We start from the raw sequence: 14,948 nt of genomic DNA, 5'->3' as shown, positions 1-14,948 counted from the left end.
TCATCTTCATTATCATCATCTAAAACAAGCTTCAAAGTTACTTAATCAAGGCTTCGTCCCTTTTTAACCTAGATGGGGAAAACACAGCTATTTTAACCAACTGTTAAATTTATGTAGTTTACAAAGCACTCTCACATATTCTTTCTCATTGATTCTCACTATCCCTGGGAACTGCTTAAATTTTTTCTCAGGGGAGGCTTTCAGGGTTCCGTTTTTCATAGACACAGCTTGGTCTTTGTCATCACCCTTAATTGTTCTACCTATAAAATCAATTCAGAGTAATTCTAAACTTTCCCCACTCTCACCATGGTCTTCTGTCCTTCCGTCTTGCATTGCATGTCCTTTTTTGCCCACTGCAGCCATTCTTCGACCTCTAGTCCTTTGACTCCTGTACTTTCTCCCAAGTGCTTTTTGTTTTTGTTTTTGTTTTTTTTTTGACGGAGTCTTGCTCTGTCGCCCAGGCTGGAGTGCAGTGGTGCGATCTAGGCTCACTGCAAGCTCCGCCTCCCAGACTCACGCCATTCTCCTGCCTCAGCCTCCCGAGTAGCTGGGACTACAGGCGCCTGCCACCACACCCGGCTAATTTTTTGTATTTTTAGTAGAGACGGGGTTTCACCGTGTTAGCCAGGATGGTCTCGATCTCCTGACCTCGTGATCAGGATTACAGGCGTGATTCACTGCGCCCGGAATTTTTTTTTTTTTTTTTAAAGACAGAGTTTCACTCTGTGGTCTAGGTGGGAGTGCAGTGGGGTGATCTCGGCTCACTGCAGCCTCCACCTCCTGGGTTCAAGTGATTCTCCTGCCTTAGCCTCCTGAGTAGCTGGGATTACAGTTGTGTGCCACCACACCTGGCCAATTTTTGTATTTTTTTTGTAGAGATGGGGTTTCACTGTGTTGGCCAGGCTGGTCTCAAACTCCTGGCCTCAAGCAATCCACCTGCCTCAGCCTCCCGAAGTGCTGGGATTGCAGGCATGAGCCACCATGCCTGGCCTCCAAGTACTGTTTTTACTCTACTGTCATCCTTGCTTTTTGTTGTAATATAATTTTTTCATAATGTTGTGACAATATCTAGTGAATATCTGTGCCTTACTCTGTCGTACTCAGAGATCTGAAAGAAATCTGTGATAGGCAAAGGATTCCGAGGGACATTTCTCCAAAACAGCTATGTGAATGGCTAACAGGCACATGAAAAGATAGCCAACATCATTAGCTATCAAGAAATGCAAATCAAAACCACAATAAGTTACTATTTCACATCCACTAGAATAATTATAATAAAAAGGCAGTTACAGATGTTGGTGAGAATGTGAAGAAATTGGAGCCCTCATACGTTGCTGCTGGGAATGTAAAATGTGATAGCTGCTCTTGTAAACAATCTGACAGTCCATCAAAATATCAAACATAGAGTTACCATATGATCCAGCAATTCCACTCCTTCGTATCTACCCAAGAGAACTAAAAACAGATGTCCCCACAAAGACTTGTACATGAACATTCATAGCAGCTGCAGCATCTAATAGCCAAAAACAGAAAACAGCACAAATGTACATCAACTGATGACAGGATAAACAAAATGTGGTATATCCACACAATGAAAAGTTATTTAGCCATTAAAAGGAATGAAGTGCTTATATATGCCATGGCATGGATGAACCTTGAAAGTGTTATACTACATAAAAGAAGCCAGCCACATATGGTACAATTCTCTTTATATGAAATGTATAGAATAGACAAATGTATAGAGACATAAGGTAGATTAGTAGTTGCCTAGGGCTGGGGAGTAGTTGGACATGGAAGGATGATGTATTCACTTGTTTTCTGTTGCCTACAGCAGAATACCTGCAACTGGGTAATTTATAAAGAAAAAGGAATGTATTTCTTATAATTATGGAGGTTGAGAAGTCCAAGATGGAGGGTCTACATCTGATGAGAGCCTTTTGCTGGTGGGGACTCTGTGCAGAGTCCTGAGATAGCTCAGGGTATCACATGATGAGGGGTCGAGTGTGCTAATATGCTAGCTCACATCTCTCTTCTTACAAAGCCACCAATTCCCCTCCCATGATAATTCATTAATCCATTAACAAGGGCGGAACTCTCATAATCCAATCACCTCTTAAAGGCACCACCTCTCAATACTGCCGCACTGGGGATTAAATTTCAACATGAGTTTTGGAGGGGACAAATATTTATACCATAACAGATGAGGAGTAATTCTAATGGATAGGAGGTTTCTTTTGGGGGTGACAAAAGGTTCTAAAATTAGATTGTAGTAATGAGATGAACAACTCCGTCAAATATACTTAAAACATTGAATTGCACAGTTTACACAGGTGAATTTTATGGTATGTTAATTATATTTCAGAAAAGCTGATAAACTAAAAAGAAAATGAAATTTCTGGCCATTGGCCCATGACACATATTATTTCTCAGTATGAGTGCTGAAACAAGTTGATTTAGGAGTGTTCTTTCAATTTATTGGACTAAGTAGAAAATTGTTTTTTTCATGTGAAATGTTCTTTTTTAAGAGACCAGGCAGGTCTTGCTTTGTCACCTAGGCTGGAGTGCAATGGTACCACCTTGGCTCACTGCAGCCTCAACCTCTTGGGCTTAAGTAATCCTTCCAGCTCAGCCTCCCAAGCAGCTGGGACTACAGGCGTGTGTCACCACATCTGGCTAATTTTTGTATTTTTTGTAGGGATGGGGTCTGGCTGTGTTGCCCAGGCTAGTCTCAAACTCCTGGCCTCAAGTGATCCTCCTGCCCTTGTCTCCCAAAGTACTGGGATTACAGACAAGAGCTAATGCACCCAGCTAAAGTTGTTTTAATTTACTTTCTTGCCTCAGTTTATTATAAGTAATATCATTTGCTATAAGTGACTCTTGGTTGCCATTCTGACAATTATGTCTCCCTCCATGGTACATGGATAAGCAGGAGACAGGCATTGTAGCTAAATAGGGGAGTCTTCCCCCGTGCTTTTCCAGTTCCATGCCTTTGCTTTGCAATGTTAGTATCTTCTTTGGCTCTTTCGTCATCTTGCTTTTTACTCTTACGAGGCCTTTGACAATCTATTCGAAACTATGAAGTATAAAATCTGTCTTCAGAAAAATACATATGGATTTGCACATCAGATTTTGCTTATGATTTCTGGAGGCTCACAGATTTCACCCAGGTTAAGAATCTTAACCCTACACACTGACTTTGGTGATCTCATGCACTCCCAGGGGAAAGCTACCATTTATATGCTGATTATTCCAAAATCACTGTCGCCTGTCCAGATTTCTCTGCTAGAATCCTACAGCCAACTGTATAGGTCCATTTGGACACTTCATAGGCATCTCCAACTTAAATTCTCTGCAGTTGGAACGTCATCCTTGTCCTTCAGTAGTCTGCTCCTCCTCCTGAGTCCCCTATCTTACAGAATTGAGCAGGATTCCAAACCAGAATGTCCTAACCATTTAGTCTGAGATGCTAAGCATTATCTTTAATTTTTTTCCTTTCCACCTATGTATAATCAGTCATAAAGTTTTCTTCATTGTGTCTAAACTTTTGAAATCTCCTTTTTATTCACATTCCCACCCTAGTTCAAGTCATCGTTTCTTGGTAGAAATTTAGTAGCCTCCTGGCCAGTCTCTTTTCTCTTGCTTGCCTCTGACTCGTTCTGCACCTTGCAGCTGGTGAGCTCCCAGTGGCTTCCCAGTGTCTTTAAGATGAACTCCAGACTTTCTAACATCTTTTTTTTTGAGACTGAGTCTCACTCTGTCACCCAGGCTGGAGTACAGTGGTGCAATCTCAGCTCACTGCAACCTCCACTTCCCAGGTTCAAGCAATTCTCCTGCCTCAGCCTCCCAAGTAGCTGGGATTACAGACGCACACAACCACACCTGGCTAATTTCTGTATTTTTAGTAGAGACAAGGTTTCACCATGTTGGCCAAGCTGGTCTTGAACTCCTGACCTCAAGTGATCTGCCCACCTCGGCCTCCCAAAGTGCTGGGATTTACAGGCGTACCATTTATAAGGCCCTGCATGATCTAGCATCAGCTTGCCTGTCCAGCCGTCTATGAACCATCCTGACCATTTTCTTGTTTTCAGCTGTGCCATGCTCCCTTTCATCTTTTTGCCTTTGCCTGCTCTGTTCCTGCCCTGTTCCTACCCCCTTTCATCCACACTGGTTAACTCTTACTCATTCTTTAGGTCCCAGCTTTAGATATCCCTTCCTCAGGACACCTATCCTGATTTTCCATTAATGGGGTACGTTTGATGCCTCCTCTATAATCCTGTTTTCCCTGCTCTAGCACTAGCACACTGTTTGTAATTGTCTTCTTACTCTCTGGACTGTGAACACTAAGAAGGGAGACACTTACTTGTGTGGTCTTATTTATCATCGTATCTTTAGTACTTATTTAGGCCTACACCTGGCAGAATAGGTGTTTGATAAAATTCTTTTGAATAAACGAGAGTATTTCTCTGTTCCTGAAATATCTTCTTCCCTACCTTCACTCCCCTCTGGCCCCACTTAGCAAAATCTTATATAATTACCATCTCTTTATTAATTTGGGAAATATGCAGCTTCTTCTTTATTCCAGGCATCATTTTAGGCACTAAGGATGTAGGGATGAATTAAGCAGTCAAATATCTCTGCCCTGTTGGAGCTGATATTCTACTAGTGGTGGTGGTGGAAAATAAACAGATAAATAAGTAAAATACACAGTGTGTGAACAAGTGTAAGTCTGAGGAGAAACAAAGCAGGAAAGATGAAGGCACATCAGAGTGGAAAGTTGGCATTTTAGACAGGCTGGCCAGCGAAGGCTTCACTGAGAAGATGTCTTTTGAGTGAAGACTTCAAAGGAGGGAAGGAGCTACCTCTGTTGCTCTCTAGAAAAAGAACATTCCAGGCAGATAGGCAGTGCAGCAGCCCCAAGGTGAGAGTGTGCCAGGTTGCTTGAGGAACAGAAAGGAGACCAGTGGGAGACCAGGCGAAGGTGAGGTTAGAGAGGTGCACATTCTCTGAGTATTGCTGTCTTAGTCTGATCCTTGGGCTTCCTCTGCAGTTTAAAGTTATTTTCAGCTCTCAGTGCTGTGAATTACCAGAAAGGGCCATGAAAGTTTCTCTTCTTAGCAGTTGCCTGTAAATCAAGGTCCTCAGAAGTGCTGGCGGAGGAGGCTGCCATGCTGTTTAGAATTCAATTGTCTCTTTGGGGGTTGGTGAGATGGATCTTTAGGTTTTAGTTTTAACAAATGGCACCTCTTCCTTAGGAGATTTTTGCCTCTTCCTAATTAGGATTGAGGAAGCAGTGGGGAAAGGCACACCCCTGTCAGCAACCTCATGGGTTGGGTTTCTTGGGTTTCACCAACTCTGGTGTGCTGGCCCCATAGTTCTCTCCTAGTATAACAGGGCTCTTCTGGGGGCATTTGGGTCTCACCCCAGATTAGATGACTGGACTTGCCTTGCTGGTACCCCAACACCAGCCCCTCTGGAAATAAGAGGCCTCCTCTGGGCAGAATTCCACTGTGGGTGGAGTACAGATCTGCGGGGCTCTCTGTAGCCTATGTTTAGCAATAGCAAGCCTCCGCTAGGCTGTCATGGTTTTCAGTTTGGTATGATTCACTCACGGCAACACTCTCTGTGGAAAGGGGCTATAAATTGTAAATTGATATGAGGTAATAATTGGAAAAATGATCAGACTCCATTTTTATTCCCCTCTGGGGAAGACACATATCAAGAATCACTAAAGCAGAAGGTGACAGAGGGATTTTTCAGCCTGCTTTCCAGCTTTAGTGCTGCAGTGCTTCCATCCTGATTAGAGAGGAGAGCAGCCAAATTCGGCAGGAGGCAGCCAAATTCGGCAGGAGGCGGCCAGCAGACCTAGTATCTGCTTGCCACCTTTTGCTCCAAAAAGTCTTGTCACAGAGTTGCCATGGCAGCAGGAGGCAATTTAATGGCAAAGGCTCATCTCTGGAGCAGCGCTGCTGTTCCCCAGCCATTCCCTCTCTAGCCTTCAATTCGAGGGGCTGGCCATACCAGGGTATCACTGTTCCGTGGCCATTTGAGTACGTGTTGCCTAATGGAAGAGCTGTAAGATCTTCCAGATTCTAAGGACGGCTACATTTTCTATCCCCTGCTTCTCCTTGGTGCATAGCTCTTTGATACCCCATCCTATAGTCGACTTTATCAGATTATTTGCAGTTCCTTAAATATGCTCTTTCATGATTCTGTGCTTTTAGACATGCAGTTTTCTCTGCCTAGAGTGCTCCCTTTCCCATCTGTCTGGAAAATTCCTACTCAATTTCAAAATATGGCTTGGATACTGCCTCTTCCTCCTTAATGGTTCCTCTAACCCCTTATCCTCCATGCAGAATTACACAATTTCCACTGCCATCTCAGCCTTGCCTCCTATCACATGGTTTTTAAATGACTGTATATATTTTTGTGTGTTCTTCTCTAGACTGTAACTTACTTGCATTCAAGAACTATATTTTATGAATTTGGTATCCAAAGGGTCTGGCCCAGGAGTATACACCTAGTAATGTTTGTTATAAATGAAGTTTTTCTTATCCTATTTAATTCCTGTCACGTGAGTGTTGCATACCACATAGAGTACAGCCCTATATCATGTACAGGTAGGGCTTTGTCTGTCAGGGATCCCAGAAGATTAGGGATCTCCAGGGATCCCAGAAGATTGCACTGATTTAATCAGCTGACTTGCTGGTCTGTAACTCACTTTCCTTTGCATTTATTCAAACTTTACAGTTTGAACTGGAAAGTTAGGTTAGTCACCCAGCTTGCCAGTCAGTTCCATCATTTGTTGAATTAGGATGTTGTGAGGCTAAAGCCTGTAATGCTTTGTGACTCAAAGTAAATTATTGGTGAATCTTATTTTCTTTACCTTCTCCTATCTTCAGTAAAGAAAGTAAAAGCAAAACAGAAGTTTAAACCAGTTTTAAACCTTCTGTGGCATCATATCATTCATTTTAATCTTGCTCTGAGTACAGCTTTAAAAGTCACTTCTTTTGTGGCTCTTATCCTTTTTCCTGAGTTTCAGTGGTATAATGTCCCACCTTTGTCTCGTTTCCCTGTTTTCATCTTTGGTGCATCTGTCCCCCTCGTTCACCTTGTAGACAGAGCATTTTATTCAGACATCTCTCCTTTTCCTGCCTTTTGGGATAATTTGTTACTGTATCTCAAAAATATCCATTTAAAAATAAACCTTTTCCTCTTCCTCAAATAATTTCTGGAAACCACCCCAACTGTAATAAATACACATTTACATGCCTTACCTGCTGTCCTCTGTAATGTTTGCTTTGCAGTTTGGTCTGAGCGTTTTTCTCCATTCCCATCTACCTTTTAAGTTCAAAGCTTACTTAGGCTGTTTTGCAATTCCCTTTGCAAATGCATTTCTGTATCATCTGATCATGCTATGTGCATATTGTATATGCCAATGCCTGCAGGTGTCTAGGCTGTTTTGTTTATAGAGTATTTTTCTGTTACTGCTTCTTGTCTTTCATTCTCACTTTTGGTGTTTTATTTATTCCTGTTCCTCTAAAGGATATGAAACTTAAAGCTGTATTTAAGTTATTAATAAGCTTAGTAAAAGATTCACTGAGGATAACAACGACAAACTTGCTCTTAACTTAGGTTTATGGATTATCTGTGACATGGGCTCTCCACCTTGGAGATGGCATAGGGAAGGAGGAGGTATGGAGGCCAAGGCACATAATCAGAGTTGGCCTGAGAAGCTTTTTCAAAATGTATGTGCTGCATCTCTTTCCTGATCCTTGCCCTGTCGGGAGTGAAAGTAGGTGGATATTGCATGTTACCCTCTCAGCTGAAATACTCATCTGTAGTTTTCAGTTACAATAATCTGGTTTGTCAATACCATGCTTATTACGATTATTTGTTTCATTGTCAAAAAATAAAAATAAAACTATCAGTTCATTTTGTTTAAAGTGAAAACTGAAAAACTAATGTAAGCATTTATTTACCTGGTTAAGGACATTTTCCAATCAAAAGGCAAGAAAGTGCACTTTTAATAAATCATAAATTGGTTTGATACAAGCAGTTGGCCTCCTATAAATATTCAGTTAAATATGAATTAGTTAAAGTATAATTACTTTTAAGCATGTTGCCATGGATTGGATAAACTTCAGAATGCTGGAAACAGAATATTCAAAGTTAATAGAGAACAGTTAAATTTACTAATGATATTTGTAGGAAATATTTTGGAATAGTGCAGAATGGAAACAGTGAAACTCAGAATCAGAGGTACTAGGTTTGAATTCATGCTTTGGCACCTACTAGCTCTCTTGGGCCTGGTGGTTAGGCCTCAAAGCCTCAGTTTTAACATCTTTGGAATGGTTATGGCCCCTACCTCACAGAGTTGTTGCAAAGATCAAATAAGTTCTTGAATGTGACAGTGACTAATACCTACACACCCAACAAATGTTAATAGAATCTGAACCTAAGGTCAAGGTCTGTATGTTATTTTTAACTTCATGTGTGTGCATTTGAATATGTGAAAGGCATAGAGAATTAAGCTTAATATCTTTTCTTTTCCTTCTTTGTTTCTTTTTTTTTTTTTTTTTGAGACACAGTCTCGCTCTGTTGCCCAGGCTGGAGTGCGGTGGTGCGACCTCAGCTCACTGCAATCTCCGCCTCCTGGGTTCAAGCGATTCTCCTGCCTCAGCCTCCCAAGTAGCTGGAATTACAGGTGCCTGCCACCACGCTCAGCTAATTTTTGTGTTTTTGGTAGAGATGGGGTTTCACCATGTTGTCCAGGCTTGTCTCCAACTCCTGACCTTAAGCGATCTGCCCACCTTGGCCTCCCAAAGTGCTGGGTTTACAGGCTTGAGCCACTGCACCTGGCCAGCTTAATATATTCTTAGACTATGGAAGGCAGGTAAGATACAGAGTGTAAACATGTGATGTATGTGAGTGTGTATTTCTTGAAGATGTGTATTTCTTATTCAAATAAGTTTTTAGATCTTTTCAAACCATATACACAGGCTGAAAAATGTGCAGTGTTAATTTCACAGTGTTGTAGTCATGGTAGCATTCTTCTCACCCTCCTGTTCTTGTTTTCCTTGTGCTGGATCTATTTTGGGGGCCTACATGGTTCTCAAGGGTAATGACCTTACCCTTAGTCATGAATACTCCTACACAGATTTTTTTTTCCTAAATGAAAACCGAATGTTAGTATTGTATCCCTGTTTTATGCCCATATAAGAAAGTGTTGAGTTTAGTTCCTTACTATGAAGTGCAAGATGTATGGAAAGCAAATACTATTCTTAATGGTAATGACACGAATCACTGAGTGCATACTATGTTAGGTGCTTTATATATATTATTGATCACATTACAACAAACTATAAAATAGGTGATATGTAATTTTTCAGATAAGGAAACTGAGGCTCAGAAGGATAAATATATTTTCCAAGGTTAGAGAACTATTAAGAGAGAACCAGAAAGCAAGTTCACATTGGTCTGACTAAAGCAAGGGATAAGGTTGCTGCCCAGTCACTAGCATAAATCAAAGGAATATGTTTTAAGGTATAAAAGAAGTTAGAAATATAATAGGGATACTTTTGCCCTTGGAGGAGGCTGAAGCCTACAGGACAGACAGTGCATCTGTTCTCAAGAGGTTGTCATTGATCCAGCCTAGGCCCAGCAGCAAGGCCCTGGCAGCTTCTGGCTTTTTTTTCCTTTTCCCTAAGCTTCTTTTTCTACTGTGATGTGATTTCCCCAGATGGTTCTCAAGGCATTGCTCATCACTTAGAACTGTGTACTCAATGCCTCTCTCCCATCCCAGTTCCACTGCCCACCTCCCACCCCATAGAGAAACACACAACAGAATTACTGTGAGAATTAAATGAGTTAATACATGTAAAGTGTTTAATACAGTGTCTGATAAATAGTAAGTACTCAATAAAATTGGCTATCATTTTTAAAAGTCTTTATCATTAAGTATTATTAGGCCAGGCACAGTGGCTTATCATACCTGTAATCCCAGCACTTTGGGAGGCCAAGGCGGGTGGATCACCTGAGGTCAGGAGTTCAAGACCAGCCTGGCCAACATGGTGAAACCCCGTTTCTACTAAAAATACAAAAATTAGCCGGGTGTGGTAGTAGGTGCCTGTAATTCCAGCTACTCAGGAGGCTGAGGCAGGAGAATCGTTTGAACCTCGAAGGCTGAGGTTGCAGTCAGCTGAGACCACACCATTGCACTCCAGCCTGTGCAACAGGGCAGAACTCCATCTCAAAAAAAAAAAAAAAAGAAGTATTCTTAGTAGTGATGGTGGTGGTGATGGCAATGGTAGCAGTGATAGTGGTGGTGGTGGTGGTAGCAGTAGTGGTTGATTCAAAGGTTTTATGACACATTTCTCAAGGACCTGATTGTTCCCTGTCCAGAATCTGTGTTTGTGCAATTCATTATACAGGGTCAAAGGCATAGACATGCTTAGTCAGACGCCCAGGATAGAAGAAGGGAGAATTAGTAAGAGAATGCTTGTTTCTACTCAGAAGTTGCCAGAAACAGTTCTCTTTATGCCCTGCTTCCTTGTTATCAGCCATGGAAACAGTCCACAAAACCTACTTCTAAACCTCATCTTTCTGCCTGGCTTTTTTTCTTTCCTTCTATCTGCATAGATAGAACATTAATGGGTTTGGAGTCACTGATAGGGTCACACACACATTTTTTTTTTTTTAGTTTGGTAAGTTATACCTGACCTTCATGCCGGGTTCCCAGTCCCCTTGCTGCGCTGAAGTGTGCAGTGTTACTTGATCTGCAAAGGCCTCTGTAGTAGCCCCCCTTTTTTTTCCTACTTATTTTTTTTTCCTTTATAGTTTCCATTTTAGCATATGTATTGACTTTACCTTTTCTGCTTTTCAGTTTGTTCTCCTAATTTTTATATTAGGTTATATTTCCTGTTCCAGATTTGAAACCACATTTTGCATAGCAACAGAGTTTAACTGTGTGAAAGGCTATTGACAGATGCATGATTTTATAAAACTTCCTATGGACTCAGTGGAATTGAACCCTGGCTGGAGATTCATTTTAGGTGGAAGCATTCCTTCTTGTACTCCCTTCCTTGATCCGTGTTATTACACTTAGCTTATCTCAGTTGAGAATGTTTAGCCCTTACTTTCTCTTTGAGCAAATGTTAGCATCTACAATCTTTATCATCTCATCTACTTTATAACATTAAAAATACATGCTTTGGCGTGCTTTCTAATTAATCTTCCCTTTTCTAAAATACAAGTATACAGGACGTAAAGGGTATAATTTCAGATTTGGGGATTATTTTGTCTATCTGTAATGGACAGTATTTAAACTATTAATAAACAATATTTACTGCAGTTATATCAGTTCAAAAGTAATTGGCATTCTTTCTAAAGGTGCGGATTCTGAAAGGTAAAATAAATTAAAAATCACTTTATTTTAACACCCAGCGATGACTGTAGTTGAAATGTTGGTGTATTTCCCTCTAGTCCCCATTTAACTTTGTATATTCAGTTGTATATATTCATTGATATCTATAATATATATTCATTTTTGGAATTATATAATTCTGTTCATATGAATTATATATAATGAATGAATTACATTTATTAACTAAAGTTTACAGTTTATATATAAACTGTTATTCATGCTATATTATATAGCAGTATTATGATATTCCAATAATTTTTTTTGGTACACGTTTGACAAAATAAGAAAAAATTAATGATTTGAAGAAAACTAAAATAGATGATTTCTGATTATAAAATATGCATGTGCACAATACAAACATTTAAATATTAGAAAAATAGATCGTGAAAATTATAAGTCCTACAATTCCCCTATTCCCACTGTTAGTCTGTTAATAAGCAATTTTTTTAAAATGTATTTATGATGAGATTTTTATCGTGGAGGAATGTGGAATAGATGTTCTTTGCTCTAGGCTTAGTCAAATATGCAGGGACCCACAATGTGTTTTGTGAAATAATATCTCAGTTTTTTTCTCCATGCTTTAGGTATGTATTCTTTTTGGATCCATGCAACCTGGACTTGATAAACCGGAAGATTAAGTCTGTAGCACTGTGTGTAGCAGCATGTCCAAGGCAAGAACTGAAAACTCTGAGTGATGTTCAGAAGTTTGCAGAGATAAATGGTGAGACATTAGGCCATCCAAATCTATGTCCTGTCACCTTGTTCTCTTTGTTAAATATAAATTTGCCCTAGTGTTAAATAAATTATCAAGGAACCTTAGATAATTGAAGTAATTTTGGGCTTCCTTGCTAAAAAATATTATAGTCACCCAGGGAGCTTGTTAAACTCCAGATTCCTGGGCCCCACCCAGCGAAATTCTGACTGAGTGGGTCTTTGTGCTCTGGAAGTTAGTATTTTTAAAATAAATATCTCAGGTGACTTTGATGTAGTCTATCGAGTATTTGGAAATTACTAAACCACTCTATGTAAAATTTGTTTCTTGTTCCCCCTTCCCAAGTATTGGTTAAAAGTATTTCAATTCACATATATATAAATTGAAACAAGTTTTATATGTTGAAACAATATATATACATACGTGTGTGTGTGTGTGTGTATATAGATATATAGATAGATAGATAGATAGATAGATAGATAGATAGATAGATAGATAGATATCTCCCTGGTTAGCAATGTAACATATGCATATTATAGGAAATTTGAAAATTTCAGAAAAAATAAGAAGTAGAAATTTAAATTCTAGCGTCAGTACTTTTTCAATGAGTTGGTGTGTATATAGTTTTGTGTTCTGCTTTTTAAATTTAACGTTCTGTCATAGCTCTTTTTCTGATAATAATTGTGAGCAACTTTGAGGCTAAAGATAGAGGAATTAGCTGAGAAAACTAACATAGTTTCCTGAAATCTAGCTTTGTTCTCTGAGGCATTTTATCTCTAGTACCATCCTCAGGTCCACATGGCTTGCCTCAGTTCTCTTCAGAGAATCGTTTTTTTAACCACCCTTTGTAGAGGCCTGTATTTTTGAATTTCCTTGAGGTTTCATGCTTGTATTTTGTGTGTAGGAATCCTCAGAGCTGCCTTGATCCTGCCCAGATCCACAGGCTAGTGCTGGTTGCTTGGAACAAGGAACGACCCAAGTATCCAGTGGGTACAACTTCTAGCTGGGTGGACAGACAGCCTGGAACCATAGCTCTACACACACTAGCATGGCTCCAGTGTCTTCCAGTTGGGGATGCTAGCCTTCTGAAGGCAGGAGGACTGCAGCCTCCCAGGCTGGCAGTATCCCTGTTCCGTTGTTCCATGCCCTCAGCATAGGATAACATGGGTTGATTTGGGTCTGGATTCCAGTGCTGACTGTCACTGACTGGCTCTGTAATGAGGGTAAAGGGTAAAAGTTCTCTGAGCCTAGGTTTCCTCATCTGAAAAAATGTGGATTAAAAATAATACTCCCTCATAAGTTGTTATGAAGATTAAATAAGATGATGTATGAAGAATACTGGACACTTGGTAGGTACTTGAATAAAGAAGTGCCAGCCACTCTTCACGATCTCATTTTTTATTCCCATATTGTATCCCCACATGTGTTGTTGCCGAGCCTCATGCCAGCCTCATCATTATAAGGTTTCTTAGGGAGGGGTGAGCCCTTCCTTAAGGGTTTTTCCAGAATTTTAGACAATGTGAGTATACTCTGACAAGTGGTGTGGTTGAGTGGTTAAAAGTATATGCTCCGGAGTCCTATTGTTTGGGTTCAGATGTTGCTCCTACCACTTACTGGCTGTGAGACCCTGGGCAAATTACTTGACTTCTCCTTGCCTCAGTTTCCACATCTATGAAATAGGGACAATATTCGTACCTAATATACTTCATGGGATGGTTATGAGGACTTGATACATGAACAATGCTTAGAACAGTATCTGGCAAATATTAAGTTGCTAAGAAAAATTATTGGCTGCTGCTATTATAATTATTATTATTCCACTAATGGAATGTAATAGTCTTTCTGCCTCCAGTCTCTCTCTAATTTTAGCTCTCTTACATACTACTGACATTTTAACATTCCTAGAACTTCAATCAATGCTAACCCCTTGCTCGGAAATCATCCATAGTAAAAAATAAAAGTCTGTATGTCTTATGCTATCATTCAAAGCTATGATCTAGTCTTGAACTGTCTTCCAATATTATCTTCTCAAAAAACCCACTGGATGTGAGTCTTGGTCCCTTGAACCTGAGCCCTGTCATCTGGAGGGCTAGAAGAGAACTAGGTCCTTATTGGCTGTGTGGCCTGCTGAGATGTTCACTGGGGGAGAAATGCCCTATGGTCCCCTGCTGGTATGCTTTGTTTCCAGGCTGGTATCCTTCTAAGTGAATATGATACTGACTGTGGCCTGTTCAGGTCTAGTTAAGAAGACCCTCCTGGTGGGTTTTACAGCTTTGTATTTCTCACTGTGTCTTGCACAAAGTAGGTGCTCAAGATGTATTAATGAATAAACATTATTTCAGCAAACAGACTTCTTAAATTGGTGCCTAGCTACAAAGGCACCATTAGGGTTTTGTGCCAGCTGTATGAATAGTAAGTCAATAAGGTAGCCATAAAAAAATGACAGCATCCAGAAGCACAACAATGGAGGATAGAGAAGACAAAATTTTAACAGGCAAATAGAAAAGCTATAAAATTATATCAGAGAGAGAGCCTTTTGTATAGAGGCCTAAATACCTTATTTGAGTAGCAACCCTAAGTTGAAATTTCTGAATTTCTCAAAAGAACCTATCCTGCTGTTTAAATTGGTGACTTAAAACTAGACCTGGTAAGATTTAATTCCAATATTATCCTTATCGCTGAGAGAATTATTTCTCTACTTTTTGCATTATTTTTCCTTCTTTTGTCTTTTTAAGTTATCTGGTTTTTTTCTTTTTCTTCCTGCTTAAGAGACAGGCTGAAGTGCAGTGGTCTAGGCTGTAGTACAGTGGCACA

At 40.0% G+C, this 14,948-nt stretch overlaps 1 protein-coding gene across 5 annotated transcripts in view; it reads left to right on the top strand.

Moving 5' to 3' along the window:
• SLC44A1 (solute carrier family 44 member 1) overlaps window positions 1-14,948 on the top strand; it is a 196,416-nt gene that overhangs the window by 80,874 nt on the left and 100,594 nt on the right. For all 5 annotated transcript variants that reach the window (XR_010148599.1, XM_009457052.5, XM_054658915.2 and 2 more), the window contains exon 4: window positions 12,007-12,143. Coding sequence is in view for 4 of the 5 variants with exons in the window: in XM_009457052.5 (XP_009455327.4) it covers window positions 12,007-12,143 (137 nt within the window). In the remaining variant the exon portion in view is untranslated. The remainder of the gene's footprint in view (window positions 1-12,006; window positions 12,144-14,948) is intronic.

Source organism: Pan troglodytes, chromosome 11 (assembly GCF_028858775.2).
Source record: "Pan troglodytes isolate AG18354 chromosome 11, NHGRI_mPanTro3-v2.0_pri, whole genome shotgun sequence".
Classification (NCBI taxonomy): domain Eukaryota; kingdom Metazoa; phylum Chordata; class Mammalia; order Primates; family Hominidae; genus Pan; species Pan troglodytes.
Note: the sequence above shows the minus strand (reverse complement) of the source record. Positions and strands in the feature narration are given on the sequence as shown.